A 22,699-nucleotide genomic window follows, 5' to 3' on the forward strand; every position below is an offset into this window, starting at 1 on the left:
CTTTAACGCAAAAACCACAGGAAATTAATTGTAAATAACTATTTTTTGTTTGAACTTGTAGTAACAAAACTATACTGTAGGAACATATAAACAGTTTAAGAATATAATCAAACGGACTTTATAAAAATTTTTAATGAGAAATGATGTTACAGAATAAAATGCTTAAAGCATACATTCCTGTTATCAAATACAATTAGTATATATTTTCTACAATGTCACTTGAAACAACAAATATATATAAACAGTTGCTGAGGCTATGCAAGCTTTTTGTAAGATATGTATCCTAGCCTGTATTCTTACACTAACTAACTATTTATTGAGCAGGAAAATAAATTTCTCCTTTTTAACTGTTTAAAATATATGATTCTAATTAGATATCTAATCATGTATTTGTATCGTATCATAGTGACCTCTATAGATTTGTCGTACTGTTTCCGTTATGTGTAAGTTACCTTGTTGTTTTCTATTTATAGAACAAAACAGTCATTACGATGCATTATCACACACTAACCTTGTCTTGATCATTTGCCAAGACAACCATTGAATTGTCTGTTATTTACTTCAGTTTCTGAAGGTTAGTACATGCTTTATTGTCTTTTTTTTAAATAACAACTTATTAAGACTTTTAATCTAGAATATATGTACAGTTTACTAAAAGTGGTAATTTCAACATACATGTTCAAAATGCATTTCCGGTTTAGTTGATGTTTTCTGGAAGTTGTTTATCTCCCTATTGTTTGAAAAAACACCAAACGTACCATCAGTGGCGTAGATTGACCCTTATTGCTATAGAGGCAAATAATTTGCAGCTTGGGACTCGAGGCTTTGGCATTTATCATGAACCCCAATGCTGATAATGCATGGTTTGGAAAAATTGATTATAGGCCAAACCCTCAGCGAAAAGGTATTGCATACACACGAATTTCATAACGGATCTTTTAGGTAATTATTATTTTCCTAACATTCCGTGGCAACTATGTCATGTAGATTCAGTTAGAAGAAATCAATAATACTCCCTGAATGTAGGTTATGCAAAATGTGTCAGTCACTGAAGAAGATAAAAGGGGAATTTAGGCTGTCACTGAAAAAAACAGAATATACTTGGACATGGGCAGAAATATTGCCCTGAAACATACCACCTACGAAACTTTGCATGATTTTTTGCAATGATTCTTTAGACATGTTAGAGTACAAATATATTGGCTTCACCCAACAGGACAAATCAGCTGATTTTAAACTACCCAGGCCATTCTGACCGGCTTTGTGCATATCATACGTAGTATATCCCGCATATCAAAGGAATGTCCTTCATTATATTTTATAGCCGGACAGAAGAGATCCAATTGACCATTTTTCTATAAACTAGACGACCATTAAGTTCGTTTTACACGCATAAATATAACTGGACCAGGCTATGATGATACCTAGCAGTCGAAACAAAATCATTAGTCTAAAAAAAATACAACCAACATCAACAGACAAACAACATACCAAAAACACTACCAAGAACAATAATATTTGAGCAACAAGAACCCCGCTAACGACAGGAAATGATTTGGGGGGTAAGCAGTTCCTGCTTCAGTAGTGAAACCCATTATGTTGCTCATTACACGTACAAATCCGATGATAACGTGTTTACGGTAAGGAAAGGGGAAGGGGATTGAATTGTGAATACTTCAGTTTGAACATGTCAATGTTCATCTGTGACATAACCAATCCTTCACCATCAATTTACTAGTAATTGTTAGCACGTCTGTTATTTTCAAAAATGATGACCTAAAATCTCACCGTAACGAACTTTTGGTTCAGCAGCTTCTTTGCAAGCAGAGACTATCTATCAAGGCGTAAGGATATAGTGGTATCAATTATTTCACGTTCACTGGATAATATATGCAATCAACATGGACATCAAACTTTGAATTTTTCAGTGTGATAACATCAGCTATATAGAGAAACGTAAAATTAAAGGATAGCGCTTTCTTCTTTTTATTTTTCTTGAGAAGCAACTGTATGGAAAAAGTACCAAATTCTTGAAAACATTTGATTACCATCGGTTTGCTCCCTGGTTATTTAAAAACTCTCCCAGAAAACAATGACAAATGTGTTGTCAATAAAAAAATCGAACATCTTCATGTCAGTTTCACAGAACTGCCATGTGTGAATCCGAGAATGTCTTTTATACAGAAAAGGTTTTTTCCTTCCGAATTTTTTTTTTATCTCTGCTTGCCCTATGTAATAATCTAAGTTCAATATGTCTAAATAATTGCAACAGTAGTACCAGTATACCGGTGTTCAAAAGTCATAAGCCTCGAATGAGGAATACTTATGTAAGAGTAGTATACTGACGGACTTTAGAAACGCAACACACATTTTGGTGATTTTCTTTACCAAATCATGATTGGTCCTCATAGAACTACTATGCATGCTTACCATACTTCTTTATGGTTAGAAAAATTCAATATCTGACTTACCTGCCTGAGGTTATGGAACATACCGGATTATTGAGGTCGCACGAATTTCTTAAAGCTAAATTTGAAACCCATAATGATTTTTTTAAGGATTTGTTTTCGTGAAACAATTCTTTCAATCCATACACACACTTGAATCATTAAAAAATTGTTGCACCTCCATATTGCCGAGACTAAGCAATGAAAATCTGAATCAGGCCATAAGAATATTCCAGGCAGGAATACTCGAACGTGCTGTTTTCAGACAATGACACGTCAGAAACTCGTTTTACTGTCCTTACAACAACGATACAGACAGACGGGTTTTGTTGATGGCCATCCATAACCAGATCAATATGTAGTGACAACGCAACGTCAATAAAATTTGATTATGCAACGTCATTTGCGAGACTTGTTTACGGCTGCAACGTCAAATGCTAATTAAGTGGACGAATGCAATGGCAGACAGATTCATGCCAAAAATGTTTTCCATATACTGAAATGCTAAAGAATCGACTGCAGAAAAACATTTGAAGCTCTAAAGTTTAAACCACTTATAATAATTGCTAAAACACACTGTAATGCATGGGACAGAGGCAAAATCAGAAGGTACAAAACAGAACTCAAAACATGCCCAACAAAACTGGTTGACCTTTCTGACAATCATTTTGACGTTGGTTGCAGGCAGTCATTGCCTTCGACGGTGACACATCCATTGATAAGGGGAAACCACCTGGTTTCAGTGCTTACCACATGATTTGAACTTTAAAAATGACGTCATGAGTCCAACTTTTGAACTGCAAACTTTTTTTCAGACAATTAAGAAATGAATACAATTTATGTTTATATATTTATTAAAAATTGCCTATTTGAAAATGAGAATAAAAAAGAATAATCTAGTGTTGCGTTTTTAAAGTTCGTCAGTATATAATCCTTGGATCCATCTTTATCCTGCACTACGGAAAAGCCAAAAATTTTCTTAGTATAAAAACGTCACTGCTTAAATGAAAGCTACACCACTGCAGAACAGTATTATAATTGTTCACGCCAAACGAAAATGAAATTTGAGTAGACTTTACACATGTTATATGCATTTTCATTATTTGTGGATTGCATCATTTTCTGTTACAACATAAGTCGCAATAGGGCTTTCTTACAATTTCACGAAAGGTACGTACACTTTACGATTCATACGTAAGACTCGTTTTGAGGGATCCTTTATTTTGACATATTTATATAATCTAAATCGAAACGTCAGGGAACTTCGATGGCGTTTTGCCCAAATGTTTGCCTATCAAGGACCATTAAACTGCATGTCAACGACACGTGTTCAACTTTAATTTTCGTGTGATATAGGAATTTCGGAACGTTCTGGAGGTAAAAATATGATACCACCAGGGAGAAGGAGATAACTCTACGAAATATCTAAACATAGGCTCGTCAGAAGAAGAATTAATACTCTTAAAAGTTTGTGCTCAACCCCCCAACCCCTTCCCCCCAAAAAAATTACAACCTTGCATTATCCAACCTAAGAAAATACAACGGCAATTAAATTGGCTTCCCCCTCTCACACAAACAAAATAAGATAAAATAAAAAATAAACACTTTCTAAATTAAAAAAAATTCCAACCCCCAAAATAGTAAAACTGAAAAAAACACCTCCAAAATATATTATGTCCGACTCGTTAATTAACTTGCAGGTCTTCCCCGCTTCCCTCTGGAAGCTACCCAGTGTCGCCTTGTGGTGTGTTCATACACCCTAGTTAGGCTCAACTATGGAATCGATCTTTCGGCGCATAATTGCGTTTTCGTCAAGAAAATTCGTGAAATATTTGCCACTGGACATTAAGAGACCAATATTTATCAATCTTCCAAGCATATTTACTGTTTGATCGTCATAATTACACCCAGAATATATATTGTGCAAGAATGTAGACTAATTTTCTTTGTATACATTTAGGTGTTGAAATGTATATGTTAATGAACAAAACAATATCTAAAATTATTAGTTGATCTTTATTTTGAGCTGAAGGGCGGATTCAGGAGTGGAGCGCACCCGAGTGTCTGTACTCTGCAGACATATTAATATCTTTCTTTTCTAGATCTACGCCTTAGTCTATTATATGTACTACTAGGTCAGAGACAGAGACGGTTAAATTTCCCTAAACACCCAAGTTTTTTTTGTTTTCTTTGAGTATAACTTGTTGTTTGTTTCTTCGTCTTTATTACCATTAAATGCTTGTTATATAGCATGTATATATTAAACGTTATTTGCATTGATGTAGAGGATCATCTATTTGTTGGTTGGTTGTTGTCTCGTGAACATGTATCCGATATCTTACAAGTAATAGTTAAATCAAAACGTTTGTGAGGGTATGTGTTGATTACCCCCCACCCTCCAATTGAATTGACATTGGATTTCACATGTTCGCTCGTGTTTACATCTTTTGTAAGCGATAAATGCACCACTGATTGGTTCACAACTATTAAATGATTAAAAAAAATTAACGACGTGTAAAGAATGGTCCAAAATCAATTGCGCGTTCGTAGCATTAACTGGAAATATTACTAGTTGTATAAAGACCATGAAAATCATATGCGGAGTACTAAGGCAACGACCATTTCGCTTTCAAAGAAGGTTGTGGGGGGGGGGGGGGGGGGGGGTACACGTTTTTTTATACGACCGCAAAAAAATTTTTGTGGTCGTATATTGGTATGACGTTGGCGTCGTCGTCGTCGTCGTCGTCGTCGTCGTCGTCTGGCGTCGTCCGGCGTCGTCCGTAGACACATTGGTTTTCGCACACTAACTTTAGTTTAAGAGAATGGATCTCTATGAAATTTTACCACAAGGTTCAATATCACAAAAGGAAGGTTGGGATTGATTTTGGGGGTTATGGTACCAACAGTAAAGGAATTAGGGGCCAAAAAGGGGCCAAAAATAAGCATTTTTGTAACTTCCAGACATAACTTGTGTGTTAGTGTATGGATCTCTCTGACATTGTACCACAAGGTTCCATATCACAAAAGGAATGCTGGGATTGATTTTGGGGGTAATTGCCTCAAAATTTTAGGAATTAGGGGCCAAAAAAGGGGCAAAAAACAAGCATTTTTCTAGTTTCATGACAATAACTTGTGTGTAAGTGTATGAATCTTTCTGAAATTGTACTACAAGGTTCCATATCACAAAGGGAAAGCTGGAATTGAGTTTGGGGGTAATTGCTGAAACGTTTAGGAATTGGGGCCAAAATGGGGCCAAAAATAAGCATTTTTCTAGTTTCCAGACAATAACTTGTGTTCAAGTGTATGGATCTCTCTGAAATTGTACTGCAAGGTACCATACCACAAAGGGAAGGCTGGGATTGATGATGGGGGTAATTGCCTCAATATTTTAGGAATTAGGGGCCAAAAAGGGGCAAAAAACAAGCATTTTTCTAGTTTCAGGACAATAACTTGTGTGTAAGTGTAAGGATCTTTCTGAAATTGTACTACAAGGTTCTATATCACAAAGGGAAAGCTGGGTTTGAGTTTGGGGGTAATTGCCCTAAACGTTTAGGAATTTGGGGCCAAAAAGGGGCCAAAAAACACATTTTTCTAGTTTCCAGACAATAACTTGTGTTCAAGTGTATGGATCTCTCTGAAATTGTACTGCAAGGTACCATACCACAAAGGGAAGGCTGGGATTGAGTTTGGGGGTGATGAATCATAAGGGGGTTCAAAAAATTGGGGGGGGGGGGGGAATTTTTTTTTTTTTCCTTTTTTTTCTTTTTTTCCTTTTTTTTTTCTTTTAAAATTTTCCATTTTAAGTTGGTTATTTCTGATTTATATTTAAAAGCAAATAATAATGATATGGTAGGAGATACACACCAAACAGGATGTGTAAATTATTATATAATAAGTATTGTGCAATAGCAAGAAATTTTCAATTGCACAGTATTGCACAATAGCAAGAAATCTTCAATTGCACAGTATTGCGCAATAGCAAGAAATCTTCAATTGCACAGTATTGCGCAATAGCAAGAAATTGTCAATTGTACAGTATTGCGCAATAGCAAGAAATATTTAATTGCACAGTATTGTGCAAAAGAAGATTTGCTTATTTCTTGACCAATTTCAATGGGGTTTATTCTTGAATTCTTGGGGTTCTTTAATATGCTGAATCTAACCGTGTATTTAGTTTTTGGATTTTGGGCCCCGTTTTTAAATTGGTCCACATTGAGGTCCAAAGGGTCCAAAATTAAACTTTGTTTGATTTCATCAAAAATTGAATTATTGGGGTTCTTTGATATGCTGAATCTAACGGTGTATTTAGATTCTTAACTTTTGGTTCCGTTTTCAAATTGGTCTACATTAAGGTCCAAAGGGTCCAAAATTAAACTTAGTTTGATTTTAACAAAAATTGAATTCTTAGGGTTCTTTGATATGCTGAATCTAAACAAGTATTTAGATTTTTGATTATGGGCCCAGTTTTCAAGTTGGTCCAAATCGGGGTCCAAAATTAAACTTTGTTTGATTTCAACAAAAATTGAATATATGGGGTTCTTTGATATGCTGAATCTAACCATGTATTTAGATTTTTGATTTTTGGGCCCCGTTATCAACTTTGTCCACATTGAGGTCAAAAGGGTCCAAAATTAAACTTTGTTTGATTTCATCAAAAATTGAATTCTTGGGGTTCTTTGATATGCTGAAGCTAACCATGTATTTAGATATTGGATATTGGACCATAATAGGTGAATGTCCAATTTAAAATTTTTAAGTTCTTAGACCACATTCATTCTGTGTCAGAAACCTATGCTGTTTCAAATATTTAATCACAATCCAAATGCAAAGCTGTATCAAGCTTGAATGTTGTGTCCATACTTGCCCCAACTGTTCAGGGTTCGACCTCTGCGGTCGTATCAAGCTGCGCCCTGCGGAGCATTTTATTCCGTTTCACATTATTTTTTTAACCTTTAACATTAAACCTTTGAATAAATAGAAAAAAATTTCATCACAAAATATTGTTTCCCCGATTTATTTCACATTATTTTTTCGAAACATTGTAGCATTCTTGTCTTGCAAATCTCGATGATCCACGTTGACAATTTGATGATAGCATATTAATTAATAATAAAAAAATGTTTATGGTGAAACGAATGCTTGAACAATTCCCGCGCAAATGTGTGTAATCGTGGTTAACATAAGTAACTTATTGGACGAAAGTGTATTTGAAACTATTTTTCTTTATTTTCAGATATCAAAAGCATATCTTATTTGCGATATACTTAAATTTTAAAGACACATTTGGTTCAGAAAAGAATGCTGTTTTACCGGATTAAACTAATCATGCTAATTTATCGTAGAAATGTAATATACGTTTCCGTTATGTCCGTTCGTACCTTTTCGTATAAATATAAGAAGCTCTAATTTGCGATAGATAAAAAAAAGTTGTAAGCTATATCAATAAAGAAAATTGAAAAAGATTCGAAACCGAAAATTTAAAAAATGGGAAAATCTGGCAATGCCTTAAGAATGATTTTATAAAGATAACATTAAAACCCAATTCGCATAAATGTTCATAGTTTTATATCAGTACAATATTGCTGATATCTTGGCTGTTAATTTCCATGGGAACGAATCGTCCACCAGCAATGATAAGTGATTGAAAAAGGCTTCAAATTTATCATTCTTATAATACTGTTTATCAGACGCCCAATCGTCTATACAAGATTCACCAGTGAAAAAAAAAAAACCAAAAATATTTCAGGTTATCTTTTGAAATAAAACAAATTAGATTTTAATGTGATATTTTTCAAATATGGCCTTAGTCATATGTATGTTCTTAATTAGTTCACAATAAAAAAAGTTCTTTTCTGATATATTATTGCTAGATTAAAATGTTGAACAAGAATACAGTTGGTGTTAAAATATGCGTCAACTGTATGACATATTTAGGACATGCTTAGATATGGGTGTGGTTATGGATTTTTCCCTGCCTTTCTATTTGTTGACACTTCACGCAAACAATAGAAAATCTTGTTCATTGCATTTTTAGTCCCCTACCGATAAAGTCAAAGGGGACTTTAGGTTTGCACTCTGTCTGTTTGTCTGTCTGTCTGTCCATCCGTCAGTCCGGCAAATCAGTTTTCCGCAATTGTTGTCTTCGTGCTTGAAGATATTGATTTGATATTTGGTATATTGTTTTATCATGACAAGTTACAGATCAAGATCGAATATTGTTCCGGTCTGATAATTTTGTGCAGAGTTATGGTCCTTGGACTTAAAAAATTCACTTAAATAATCAGATTTCCACACTTGTTTTCGTCATGCTTGAAGATATTGATTTGATAATTGGTATATAGTTTAATCATGACAAGTTACAGATCGAGTTTGAATTTTGTTCTGGTCTGATGATTTTGTGCAAAGTTATGGTCCTTGGACTTAAAAAATTCACTTAAATAATCAGTTTTCCACACTTTTTTTCGTCATGCTTGAAGATATTGACTTGATATTTGTTATATAGTTTACACAATGACAAGTTATAGATCAAGTTAGCATTTTGTTCCAGTACAATTAATTTTTAACTGGTAGGGGACTATGTATTGCGATGCAATACTCTCAAAATGCTTGTTTTATATCACACATCACAGATAAAATATCAATAACATCAATTATATATAACCAGATAATTTAACAAGAAACAACACTTATTTTATATATCGATAACAATTAGCATTGTTGTACTTAATTATCATTAATTTTATAATTGAAAGGTTAACCATGTTGCAGAATTTTGTGCGCCAGTTCCTTCTTCTTAGTGAAATTGCAGCAAATGTGGTAAAAACATTCCTAGAAAATAAATATCAACCTGATGATTTCAAGACATTCCTAGAGAATAATAAAATCTTACTCTACCATTTACACGATAATCACAGAAGCGGTTGTTGTACATGTATCAATTTACCTAGGCAGCAAGTCATTCGAAAAGTACAGTTTGACAAGCTTTTCGTCACCAATGGACAACATTGTCAAAAACTTGCTCAAAAGTGTCATTGTAAATTCATTGCTAATCCTGGTATTCAACTGGTAGATGTTGATCTAACATTGTTAATTTGCCTTTTAAACAACTGTTATATTCTGAATCCTCAACAAGAACAGTGTGTTACTGACATACGAACTGTCAGAAATGAAATCGCCCATTTTGCACACGATAATGACATTGACAATATAACGTTTAATATTATGTGGGGAAAAGTAACGAATGCTACTATACATTTGGCTATGTGTATCAGTCCGAGTTATTCTACAGAAATACAGGATAAAATAAGACAACTAAAGGAAAGGACAATATCACCAGTCGAGTACACCGATGCATTACTAGAAATTTGTCAATGGAAACTTAACCATGATGAGGTGAGTTTTTAAGGTTTATTAGCAGGAATTTACACATATAGTTGTGTACAGACACACCTGTGCACCAATTAAAAACCTTTTTGGATTTTGTGCTTCTGGTTGAACACTGGAAACTAAAGCAAAGACAACACGAATCTCTTTAAATAAATATGTTAAATAACTAGAATTTCCCAATATAGATTTTTTCTTACATTTTTAGTCCCCTACCGACGAAGTCGAAGGGGACTTTAGTTTTGCACTCCGTCCGTCTGTCTGACCGTCCGTCTGTCCATCCGTCAGTCCGGCAAATCAGCTTTCCACACTTTTTTTCTTCATTCTTGAAGATATTGATTTGATATTTGGTATATAGTTTTATCATGACAAGTTATAGATCAAGTTCGAATTTTGTTCCGGTCTGATGATTTAGTCCAGAGTTATCACGGTCCATATCTAATGTTAGAGTACTACATTTTGTATGTTAAACCATATTTCTGTACAAAGAGAGATAACTCATTTTTTTTAAAGACATTCTTTGGTTAATTGTTTGAAGTTAAAAGTTGTTGACATTTTATAGATAAGTTACAAATCTATATTAGTTTGTGACAAATGAAAGAAAAAATATTTGGAACTATTAATTATACTTGATTATAACTTGAAAATAAATATATATTGTATTACATCATATCTAATATTAGAGAACTATTAATCATATCTAATATAAGAGTGTTTTCCACACTTTTTGTTATGCCCCCGCCGTAGCGGAGGGGGCATTAAGTTTTACCCTTGTCCGTCTGTACGTACGTACGTACGTAAGTCCCAAAATTGGTTTCCGTTCTCTAACTTTAGTTTGCCTCAACCAAATGTTATGAAACTTATACACAATGCTTATTACCACAAAACACAGATCAAGTTTGAATTTGGTGGCGTCACTTTTACCGTTCTAGACTTATCCTCTTTACAAATGGAAAAATTGCCGAATTTTTCGTTTCCGTTCTCTAATTTTAGTTTGCCTCAACCAAATATTATGAAACTTATACACAATGCTTATTACCACAAAATACAGATCAAGTTTGAATTTTGGTGGCGTCACTTTAACCTTTCTAGAGTTATGCCTCTTTATAAATGGAAAAATTGCAAAATTTTTATTTTCTTCTAAATATCAAGTAATTTTTATTAAAATTGGAGTTATCTTCCTTTGTCCATGATTATAAATGAATCAACTACATTCAATACTTTATACAATGCAATGTTTAATTTTGACTTCCGCTGATAAAACACAGATCAAGTTGAATTTGGGTAGTGTCACTTTAACCATTATTGAGTTATGCCCCTTGATAACTCGAAAGGTTGCAAAATTTTTAGTTTCCATTCTGTAACTTAAGTTTGCCCCAACCAAACATTATGAAACCTATACACAATTCATTACCACAAAACTAAGATCAAGTACAAATTTTTTGTTCCGTTTTCTAACTTTAGTGCCTCAACCAAATGATAAGAAACTTATACACAATGCTTATTACTACATAATACAGATTAAGTACGAAATTTGGTGGCAACACTTTTACCATTCTTGAGTTGTGTCCCTTTATAAACATAAAAATTGCTGAATTTTTCATTTCCGTTCTCTAACTTTAGTTTGTCTCAACCAAATGTTATAAAACTTATACACAACCGTTCTAGAGTTATGCGTGTTTACAAATAGAAAAGTTGCTGAATTTTAAGTTTCTGTTCTCTACTTAAGTTAGCCTCAACCAAATGTTATGAGACTTACACACAATACTTATTACCACAAAACTCAGATCAAGTTCAAATTTGGGTAGCGTCACTTTTACCGTTCTTCAGTTATGTCCCTTAATAACTATATGATATGCAAGCGGGGGCATCATTATGCTTGGAGATATTGATTGATAATTGGTATATAGTTTTATCATGACAAGTTACAGATCAAGTTCAAATTTTTGTTTCGGTCTGATCATTTTGTGCAGAGTTATGGTCCTTGGACTTGAAAAATTCACTCATATAATCAGTTTTCCACACTGTTTTTAGTCATGCTTGAAGATATTGACTTTATATTTTCTTTATGTTTACACCATGACAAGTTATAGAACAAGTTAGCATTTTGTTCCAGTATAATGAATTTTTACCCGGTAGAGGACTATGTATTGCCATGCAATACTCTCAGAATGCTGTTACATTTCAGAGTACTTCAAAGATATTCCATCTACTTCAAGTTATGCAACTTCAAAATGTAACCCGTGATGAAGAGATCAAACGTATGGAAATAAGAATCTTAGATGCTATTAGTAATCAGAGGTCAACAGAAAATCAATACAATTCCATTAGATTAGCTCCGGACGAAACAGAAGTAAAAACAGGTAAGGAAGGGACAATTCTTCCTAATTATTTAGTTCTTTAAAGAAACTTTTTAGAAAAAGATAGTACTAGTATTTATACATATAATTCTTTAAACTTGATTGCGGTTATCTTTATGTAAGTCCCCGAGAGCGTCATTTGTACGCTAATGTGGGGACAAGTGAACTCTATATAGGCAGTGGCGAAGCTACCATTGACGCAACGACGCACTAACTTGCACAAACAAAATGGCAAAAAAAAATCATAAAAAAGAAAGGTTTCCGTGTTTTCTATCAGTTCAGTCTTGTTGTGCGTATATCGGTATGTTGTCATCAAAAGTTTTATTACCGCTAAATTTTGAAAATCAAAAATGAGCCTAAAGAAAGCAACTGCTTCGAGTAAAAAAATTGATTCCTTTTTCCAAAAGAGACAAAATGACGTTGTGGAAGCAGAAGCTGGCCCATCTGACAGCCAGAGCACGGAGTCTGTGCCAAAGGCACCCGAAACTCCTAGTTTTGAATCTTGTTCGGTGAAATCGGATTACCTCCCAAACTATCTATACATAGGGTAGCTTTCGAAAGAAGATTTTAACAGACGACAATGTGAAGCTCCAAATAATGAAGAAGAAATAGGAAACTGTAGACGACTTTTCATTTCCTGCTAGGTAAAATGAACTTAAAATTCTTTAGGGGCTCCTGGAAAAAAAGGGTGGGGTTCCACGTCCAATATTAAAATGTTTTTTTTTTATAAAAATACTAAAGAATCTGGCAATAGCAAGAAGACACGTAACAGCATAAACTCATCCGTAATGCAATACACAAAAGATCGAGACATGCAGAGATCATCACATAATGATATGTGATAAAGTAGCGCCGACCCCCCCCCCCCCCCCCCCCAAAAAAAAAAAAAATCCCATAGGCTCCTGCACACACATTGACGGTCAGCTCTAAGTGGATCAAACTACCCCCCCCCCCCCCCCCCCTCGCGCACAATTATGAATTTTCGGTAATTATATATATCAGAACCTGCATACCGTCCATCATATATAGTCGAAAATGCAAGACGATTGCACTTCAAATGAAAGAGTAACCGGTCGTGGGGCTGATGTTGTTTTCAGACTTGAAATTTCCATTATTTGCCATTTATATCATTATTTATTCTTCTTGTGTTTAGTTTTGTCTCGTTGTTTCCCTTCTCCTAGACTTAGTTTTAACATAGTTATTTATTGGGAATTGCAAACAACTTATTGTACCTCGCTACTTTGTGGAGTGCGAAATGGTGGCCGTGTAGCATATTTTCGTGTTTTTTTTTCAAACGCTACTACATGTGAGAGTTCGTTTACGTTCTTGGGTCAAATAGCTTTCTGTGCTAACCATTAACAGTCCTATTCCGAAAGATTATCATGGTTTCTCAATGACATCATTCATGCATCAAATATCGTCGAGGGAATTCCGGAAATTTCTTCCTTAGGTCGTGGACTTCAATTTCGGTTGTTTACCTCTAAATGATGACGAAACATCCAAAGGTTTGAACCTCGTCTTTTATTTGTGATTTCCTAATAAACACCTAAAACTCCTCAATGGGTGCATGGATGAATGTGATAGACTTCATATGAATTATCTTAGTAAATAGGTCTATAATAGTTTGAAACTTACATATTTTTCTGAATATTTATGAGCAGTTGGTTGCTTTCAAGGACATTAGCGGTATAAAAAGAAAACTTTCAAGTGTCTGGTTGAAGAAACATACTGTACCTGGTTGAGGTACATTGTATTCTGTTTCAAGAGATGCCCTATATTGCGCATGCTGTGTTTTAATTGGGAATGAGAATACCCGTGATAAATCGTTCGTTACACGAACAACTTGAATCCCATTCTCATAATGATCAATGTTCCCTCCATTTCGTCGATGTCAAGGAATCTAAGACAGAACCCATCACTTCACTGCTTTCGACGAAATACACGGAAGACATTGAACGTAACAGACACATACTTAGCCAGATCATCGACGTATTAATTCTTTGTGGTCGTTAGAATATTGCCATCAGGGGGCATACTCCAGAAAAAAGTAGTTTTATGGCAATTTTGCGCCATACAGCCAAACAAGACGAAATATTGAAATCTCATTTAGACAACCAATTTGCGAAAGTCAAGTACACTTCTCCGGACATACAAAATGAGATACTGACCATGTGTGGCGAGATCGTACGAAATCGTATTGTTCGTGATTGTAATAAAGCAAATTTCTTTGCTTTGATTGGGGATGAAGCAACCGATGTTTCCACCCAAGAACAGATGTCTGTTTGTGTAAGGTTTGTCGATAATACTGATGGCAAAATTTTGATGAGAGAGGAGTTTTTAGGGTTTGTTAGGGCATCAGCAACAACAGGCGAGGTTCTAGCTGATTTGTTTATTTCCACGCTCGAACAATATGGCATACAAATTGGAAATATGAGGGCACAAGGGTATGACGGCGCGGCAAATATGTCCGGCATACACAAAGGAGTCCAAGCCAGGATTAAAGAAATAGTCCCGACGGCAAATTATGTGCACTGTAAAGCACACGTGTGGAACCTTGCCATTGTCAATGCTTCCCAAGACCCCTCCGTCAGAACGATGATGGCTACAGTACAGGAAATAGCGTTTTCCTTTCACTATTCTGCTAAAAAGTTGGGAAAACTTCAAGACGAACTAGAACAGAACCAGAATGTGAAAGATAAACTTGACGGAAAAAGAAAAATCCAAACACTTTGTGAAACACGCTGGTTTAGTCGTGCCTCTGCTCCATCCACTTTTAAAGCCGCTTTTCCCGTGATCGTAAGTTCGCTTGAGCATTTGCAAAGTAAGGGTGATGGAAAATCTAGTGTCCAACTTTCGACTATTCTGAGATTAGACTTTATACTTCCTCTCGTAATTGTCAATCACATTTTAGAAGCTATTGTTCCGCAATCATCCATGCTTCAGGGCGTCTCTTGTGTTATCTGGATTATTGGCGCGTCACACTGTATATACAATTTTTAGACCATCTTCTAAACGAACTACGAGATCGTCTTGTCAATTCGGAAGAACGTTTTCTTGCCCAGATGCTTCTTCCAAACAATCTGAAAAGTTTGAATCGGGACCATAAAATTCGCATATTTCGCGCCTACGAGTCAGATCTTCAATCAGAAGATCAGTTTGTTCTCAAAATTAAAAGGTGGGTTGCGCGATGGGATATTTATCCTTCTAAGAAACCAGACCAACTCTGTGCAACATTGGAGATGACACCGAAAGAACTTTACCCAAATATATTCTGTATTCTGCAAATACTTCTCACCATGCCACCCTCAACCGCTACTGCTGAACGCTCTTTCAGCGCTCTGAAACGCGTTAAAACGTATCTGAGATCGACCATGGGACAAGAAAGACTTTCTTCACTTGCACTGCTGCACGTTCATTCTGATTTTGACATTGACACTAAAGAAGTTGTTGACACGTTTAACAATGCTAGGCAAAGGAAAATGTTACTCTCCTAAAGGACCTCGGTTGTTAACTTCAGTCTTACATACGAACGTCACATTCATATATCACCAAATTAAAAATTGATTGTTTGAATTGCTTTGTTTTCGTATGTTAACATTAACATATATATGTCATGAGATTATCCAGTTCTCTAGACCTTTCTTTCTCTGGAGCATAATAAATTGGCGAGCATTGCAAAGTTTTTGGATTTTTTTAGTCAGTTTTAGGTCTTTGATTTGATATATAGCAAAACACTCAAACGTACATACTTCAACTTCAAAATTACCCTCTCTGTTTGCTAAATATCTGGGGTTTCACCCCCAGACTTCCACGGTCGCTGCACTGGACCTGCTGGGGGCCATAAGCGGCCCTCGGATCCCTTATACCAGAGCTTAATAACTTTATAATCGAAGGCACAGTCAGGACAACGACATTTTAACGGACCATTTAGCGAACTTTTTTTAGTAAATTCTGTCTCAAAAAAATATGTTTCTCAATTATGCATTCAGTTAACCATGATTTAACCTAATCAAAAGAGATCAAGGCGCTCTTTAGTATATGGAATTGGAACAACAATCTTACCACGAATATTGATTGATAGGCATAGTTATTTGTTTGTGTCCGATGGACCCGCACGTACGAACGAGTCGACCGACAGTCCAACCATCATTGAATAGTTTTGCATTTATGAATTGGTTATAAGACCTTTAAGGCACTTCTTTTTAACCATCTTAGATCGAAAAAAGGTTCCTTTTCTGCAAAAAAGGGTCCAAAATTTGTTTACCTCACTACGCTCGGCAACTTCTGCGTGCACATCATTATAAGTCTACCTACGCCACTGATAGGGATACCGTTGCACCTATGAGTAAAAACCTACATTTACAGACACCTTTTTCCTCTAACCTGGTTCACCTTATATACTTCCTTAACTGGCGACAATTGAATTCAATAGGTCATTGTCCAGATCTCTCTTACTTAAATAGAAACAACCTGCTAACGATTTCTGGATTGCAGCCCGAGTTTCCTTGCTTGATTTATTTCAAACTCATACAGATAGAAGTTATAGAGAAAGTGGCAAAGACTTGGTTTTTATGTCAACATGTCAATGAATATGAAAATAACACTTTGTAAATTTGCTGCGTTAGACCCGCTTTTCTGGATTAATCTTAAACATTGAAAAGATGCTTAAAAGAGGGACGAAAGATACCAGAGGGACAGTCAAACTCACAGATCGAAAATAAACTGACAACGCCATGGCCAAAAATAAAAAGACAAACAGACAAATAACAGTGCAGATGACACAACATAGAAAACTAAAGACTAAGCAACACGAACCCCACCAAAAACTGGGGGTGATCTCAGGTGCTCCGAAGGGTAAGCAGATCCTGCTCCACATTAAAGAATAACCAAATCCATCTAAGATTTCAGGATGGAATCTCCATATGAATTAACACAAATTTATACAGGTGGAAAAAACGAGATAGCATATACCAGAAGGGGGAGCATTTGAAAATCATAAGTTCAATAATAACAGATCATATTATAATCATGGCCAAAAATAAGAAGGACGAAAGGATAACAAAACATTATGTACAAAACTAAAAAACCAAGCAACACGAAATCGATATCAGCTATACCTTTTCGAACCTTTGTTGCAAAAGATTTCTAGTAAGCAGTAACCCTCTATCAAGGAAAAGCGAACCTTGGAATATCGTGTGTACACGTCTGGAATTTTGCTACATAGAAATAGAAAGCTTATAATTTGAAATTTGCAATCATCTCACTTTTCGTAAAGTATACTTCTAAACCGACCGTCATTGTCAATGGCTTTGTGTAAATCAAGATATGAGGCAGATTTAACTGTACCAAATGTATCATTCAGTTCAAGTTCATTTAGATAGATGCAGTCAACATATAGTCACCTTTTGAATTGAAGGACATATTCTAAATGGCGAAAAGTTAAATTGAAAGATAACGCCAACTATTTTCAGTTTTCTGCAGCGGTCTCTGTACGCCATCTGCCTAATATGAACAACGAAACAAGTCGGCAAGCAGAAGGGAACAATAGGTTCCCATAGCAATACAATTTGTCTGAAAATGAGCAATAATATACAAATAAGAACATATGGTATGATTGCCGATGAGACAACTCTCCACAAGTGATCAAGTGACACGGCAATCAACAACAACTATAGGTCACCGTACGGCCTTTAACAATGAGTAAAACCCTTACCGAATAGTCAGCTTTAAAAGGCCCCGAAGTGACAAATGTAAAACAATACAAACGAGAAAACTAATGGCCTGATTTATGTACAAAATAGCACATATACAAATAAGGAAATACACAAAAGAAATGTTTATGGAGACATTGGATACATGTTTATCTGTACCTTCAATTTAAGCAAACTAGTAAGTTGAACCCTTGATTGCTTCACAAATAAAACACTGCTCGAGAGAATTTGTAAAGTCTAAAACAAATGATTTAATTATTCCCTCCTTAAACATGTTAAAGAAAATCACTTTGTACATTTATGTTTGTCGTAGATATGAGATAAGAAATATAATCGTCATCTACATAAAGCGTAATGCAAATAAAGTAATATCTCTAAGTTTTATGTTAACTTCTAGTTTTTTTTTATTATTGTCTCTAAATACTGAGAAATTTATGAAATAACTTATTTGAGGCATGATGGAGTATATGGATTTACATTTGCAACAGATATCCTTTAAAGTTTACTTTTAAGTCCGTCATCTGGTAAATATTGTAGGTGATCAGTCAGGCGACGTTTCCTGTCTTCGTGGTCTTGATGAAGATGATGTTAAGTATTTCAAGTTGTTTGGTGAAGTACAGGAACTGTGGAAGAATGGTAGTAAAGATGAAAATGGTGGTATTCTATACTCAGTCCTTGTATATTTTGTTTTACATGGGTCATCAACGGAAGACGATATCGATTATGAAATTCTAACTAAAATTTATGAAAGTATCTACAAAAGAAGTGTTTCTATTGAAACTGCTTCCATAAAAACGTGCTTAGCGGAACTTGTACCAAAATATCTGGATCAGATTGATGAAAAGTTTACACCTTGTAGTATAAATGTTGTGAAGTCAGTAATATACTCTTTTGGAAATGAATGCTGTGAATGCTTTGTTCAGTATTGCAGTCCTGATATTTTGTTGGATAATGTGATACCGAGTGGTACGAGTACCGATAATTTTCATGTATCTGTTGATGCTAGCGTACTTGTACCTGTACTTGTTCAGAGAATGTTAAGTACTTCTGTAGCAAAGTCTATCGGGAAATACGTATGCATTTTAACACATATTCATGAGAATGTTGAAACTGCCAATTTATTCATTGACGAACTGGAACAGAGTGACGAAAGTTTCACATCAGATCATATGATTTGTCTTTTAGATGGTCTTACAAAAATGGGAAAAGAATTTGAAATATTCGAAAAATTAGAAAAACTCTTTAACGTATTCTGTCGTCAAGTTGATGAATTCGGAAACACGTTATTTCATTATTTGGTTGCCCGGTTTCCGGAATCAAAAAGATTTAATTCATACATTAAGTTCTTCTGTGAAAGTAATATAGTGGTAATGCAACTAGAAAATGATGAAAAATACACCGCGATAGACTTTGCATCTTATCAAGGAAGATATGACGTCATTGCAGACGTCTTGTGTAATATAGATAATACAGAAGATATAATTGCCAGAATTTTAAATATGGTAAAGGATGGAGTTGATTCACTCCAGCATATGAACTCAGAATCAGAAGTTGCGTGTAAATTGCATCTTTCAGCAGAGACAGATATTTCACTTGGTGACAGTCAAGATTATGAAAATATTCTTGACATAATAGGAAGACGTGAAATCGTTGTTTTCAATGGTGGGAATACACAAGACGAAGACGATGAAAAACGCCCTAGTAAAAGGAAAGAAGAGACATCATCCAAAAGCGCAGATGATATGTCAAAAAGCATTGGAGAAGGTATAATTGATTTGGTAAAGGAAATCAACAAGAGCCTAAATGTAATCACTAAATTTCCTAATTTGGTTCAAACAATTCACCAGGCGATACAAAATGAAGACAAACATTAGATATTACTTTGTAGAATCAGTTCATGGTAATTTTGAACGATCAAACGTCGTATCAGATATGACAATAAAAACATAAAGTTTTCTTTATAGATGCTACTTTCAGTGAATCGAACGTGGTAAGGGTATATATTATAGTGCATGTTAGTTCGAGACGTTAGTTCTTTTTATTGTATTACAAAACGTGGGAAATAAAATGTAATCAAATGTTTAAACGAGTACTTTTTAATACGTTTCACATTTTTCTTGCATTTTCCCTACAAATTGATAAACAAAGAAGACATATATGTGTAATGCATTTCAACTGGTTCTTTTGAAAATGGTGCAGTCTTTTCAATCAGTGTTTGAATATGTTTAGGATCAACCAACCCTAAATATGGTTAAGATCACTCGTGATTTAATTTGTTTTCAGCAGAACCAATAAGGTCTGAGTTTAATTTTACATAACTCAAGATCTTTCCTTATTTCTTTAAGTGAAAAAGAATCGCATTTTCAGGAGGCAGCGTAAAAGGATGTCATATTACTTTGCCATTGTACATAGACTACATGAAACTTCGAAATTGTACAGTTATGATTTACATTTTCAAATTGTTATTTCTCTATATAGCTAGTGGGAGTAGTAATTCAGCTTTATGAGTATAAAATAACGAAATGAGGAATGATTGCCAATGAGACAAATTTACACGAAAGGACAGGAATGTACGATAACCAACTTCAGATCACACTGTTCAGACTACCACAATGAGTACCATGTCTGATACAATTCACTACTACGTTTGTGTTTACGATTTTTATTGGTATATTCTAAGCTGATAAGTAACATATATATGTATACATATATAATTGTACTTTTGTTTCATTACACAAAAGCATTGATGAACAGTCTGTTACAAAAACATAACTGATTCAAAGATAAATCTGTCTGAAATCTTATCAAAATAAAGCAAAGGTAACGATCAGGGGACAGCACTCCTAAGTCTAATTCAAAGATTTATCTCATTTAACTAACTCAGGTCTGCCCACTTAATTTGCATAAATAAATATTTAATGTAAGTCATTATAATGTGTTGGATATTGTCCTGATGGTGACAAGGCGGTTAAAGAAGAAAGAAAGACCATACAGTAACACTTGATACGTAAGCTTGGCATGTTGTTTTTTGTTTACTGATGTTTGTCTATTCGTCGTTTTTCGTTTTCCATTGCATTGTAAGTTTATTTTCGACTTACGAGTTTGAATGTCCCTCTTGGTATCTTTCACCTCTCTTCGACTAGTGTTCAGTACCTTAATCAACGACAGATGGGCTTTGCTCATTGTTGAAGGCCTTACGGTAACTTATAGTTGTTTATTTCTGTGTCATTTGGTCTCTTGTGGAGAGTTGTCTCATAGGCAATCATACCACATCTTCTTTTTTATAATGTCCATTTCAAGTGGCAACATGAAAATAATTCATAGTCAACCTAATCAAGAGAAGTTTAATCAATAATTATTTTAAAGGGTTCATTTCTTAATACCATTCATTCACAAGAAAAGTGATACCCATAGAGTGCAGCGGTAAAATCTACATAATCACATTTGTCCTAACAGCAATCGATTCACGCTCATAGCAAGTTACATTGTTGTATGTGGTAAAGGTTATTATAGAGTAAATAAAATTGAGAATGGAAATGGGGAATATGTCAAAGAGACAGCAACCCGACCAAAGTGTAGAAAACAGCCGAAGGCCACCAATGGGTCTTCAACACTGCGTGAAAATCCCGCCCCGGAGTACTACTAGTACCCGTAGTGTCGCGGTAGTAACAAAGAAAAGTTGAGACAAACCAATACTAGTGGCCAGCTGAAGCCCGCCTCCGAGTGCGAGATTTTCTCGCTGTGTTGGAAAACCATTTTACTTTTCGTATCAGTTGATACAATAATTTATCAAATCAAAGAAAAACATTCACCCTCGGCCGTTGTCCTCGGTTAATATTATATCTTCGGGTCGATAAATCATTTTCTCTAATTCTTAGTCGATTTATACTTTTCCTGACCTGTTGATTATTATTTTTTTATCAAATTGTGGTTCGTTTGATCTCACTTTGCCATTGGTCAAAATTCGAATATGATGTCTAATTCTCTTGCTTTCCTCTGAAATTCTCATTATGACGTCATGGTAAAAGGCGACAATGCCTAATGACGTCACATAGAAAGATCCCATCTTTTTGCAGATCATTCGTAAAGAAGGATTATGATTGTCTGCATATCGTATAAAAATCGTTAGAGAAACAGATTCCACCACCAAATATTGTGCAATACGCAATGATATGTATCCACTCTCGACAGTAAAGTTATAAGTATTAAAACGCTCGGCGAGCCTCGCGTTTTAAATTTAAAAATTTAACTATCTCGAGTGGATAAATATCGTATCACACTTGATGCAGTGGTAGAATCTATATGAATCAACCTCATCAAATCATCAATAATTGTATAATGTAAATTTGGTTTTGGTCAAGAAACAAAAACAATGGTGATGTCGCATTATAATTTGATAGATTATGCATACAATCTAGACATGCTGACCTATAATTGATGATTGAAAAAATAGAGTTAACGATTTTATTTGCTTAAAAGTAATCGAATAAAACTTCTTTCAATAGATGCAGATTTGCATGGAATACACGTAAAATAGGCAAAATTGTTTTAGAGGTACCTTGAAATCCTCATTTCTACTTGGCAGGTTCGTAATTCTTTTTTTTTTTTAGGTATACACGTTCGCCAATTAAAAAAAAATGTTAAAAGATCACCAGGATCGACACCTACTTCGTTTTTAGTATAGTCTTCCTCAAATTGAATATATTGTTTTGGAATTCCGAATGCTTCGAGCGTTAAAAAGAAGTCGACATAATCTTTGTACATTTTTACAAAAAAAAGTGTGTACATTAAAAGCAAA

At 34.8% G+C, this 22,699-nt stretch overlaps 1 protein-coding gene across 1 annotated transcript; it reads left to right on the top strand.

The window, feature by feature from the left end:
- Positions 1 to 497: 497 nt before the first annotated feature.
- LOC127712506 (uncharacterized) lies at positions 498 to 19,987 on the top strand. Its single transcript, XM_052218982.1, has 4 exons — positions 498 to 574; positions 9,200 to 9,839; positions 12,019 to 12,193; positions 18,439 to 19,987. Exons 2-4 carry the CDS (start codon positions 9,207 to 9,209, stop codon positions 19,773 to 19,775), a joined length of 2,145 nt encoding a protein of 714 aa, XP_052074942.1. The 5' UTR covers positions 498 to 574; positions 9,200 to 9,206; the 3' UTR covers positions 19,776 to 19,987.
- The last annotated feature ends 2,712 nt before the right edge of the window (positions 19,988 to 22,699 follow it).

The sequence above is a fragment of the Mytilus californianus genome, unplaced genomic scaffold (assembly GCF_021869535.1).
Source record: "Mytilus californianus isolate M0D057914Y unplaced genomic scaffold, xbMytCali1.0.p SCAF_8, whole genome shotgun sequence".
Taxonomy (NCBI): domain Eukaryota; kingdom Metazoa; phylum Mollusca; class Bivalvia; order Mytilida; family Mytilidae; genus Mytilus; species Mytilus californianus.

What these genes read in the sequence shown, in the direction of transcription:
- LOC127712506 (XM_052218982.1), top strand. Translation starts at nt 9,207, where the DNA reads ATGTTGCAGAATTTTGTGCGCCAGTTCCTTCTTCTTAGTGAAATTGCA. An exon ending in GGAAACTTAACCATGATGAG is followed by an intron (nt 9,840 to 12,018) that starts GTGAGTTTTTAA and finishes GTTACATTTCAG; the next exon opens with AGTACTTCAAAGATATTCCA. An exon ending in CGAAACAGAAGTAAAAACAG is followed by an intron (nt 12,194 to 18,438) that starts GTAAGGAAGGGA and finishes TAAATATTGTAG; the next exon opens with GTGATCAGTCAGGCGACGTT.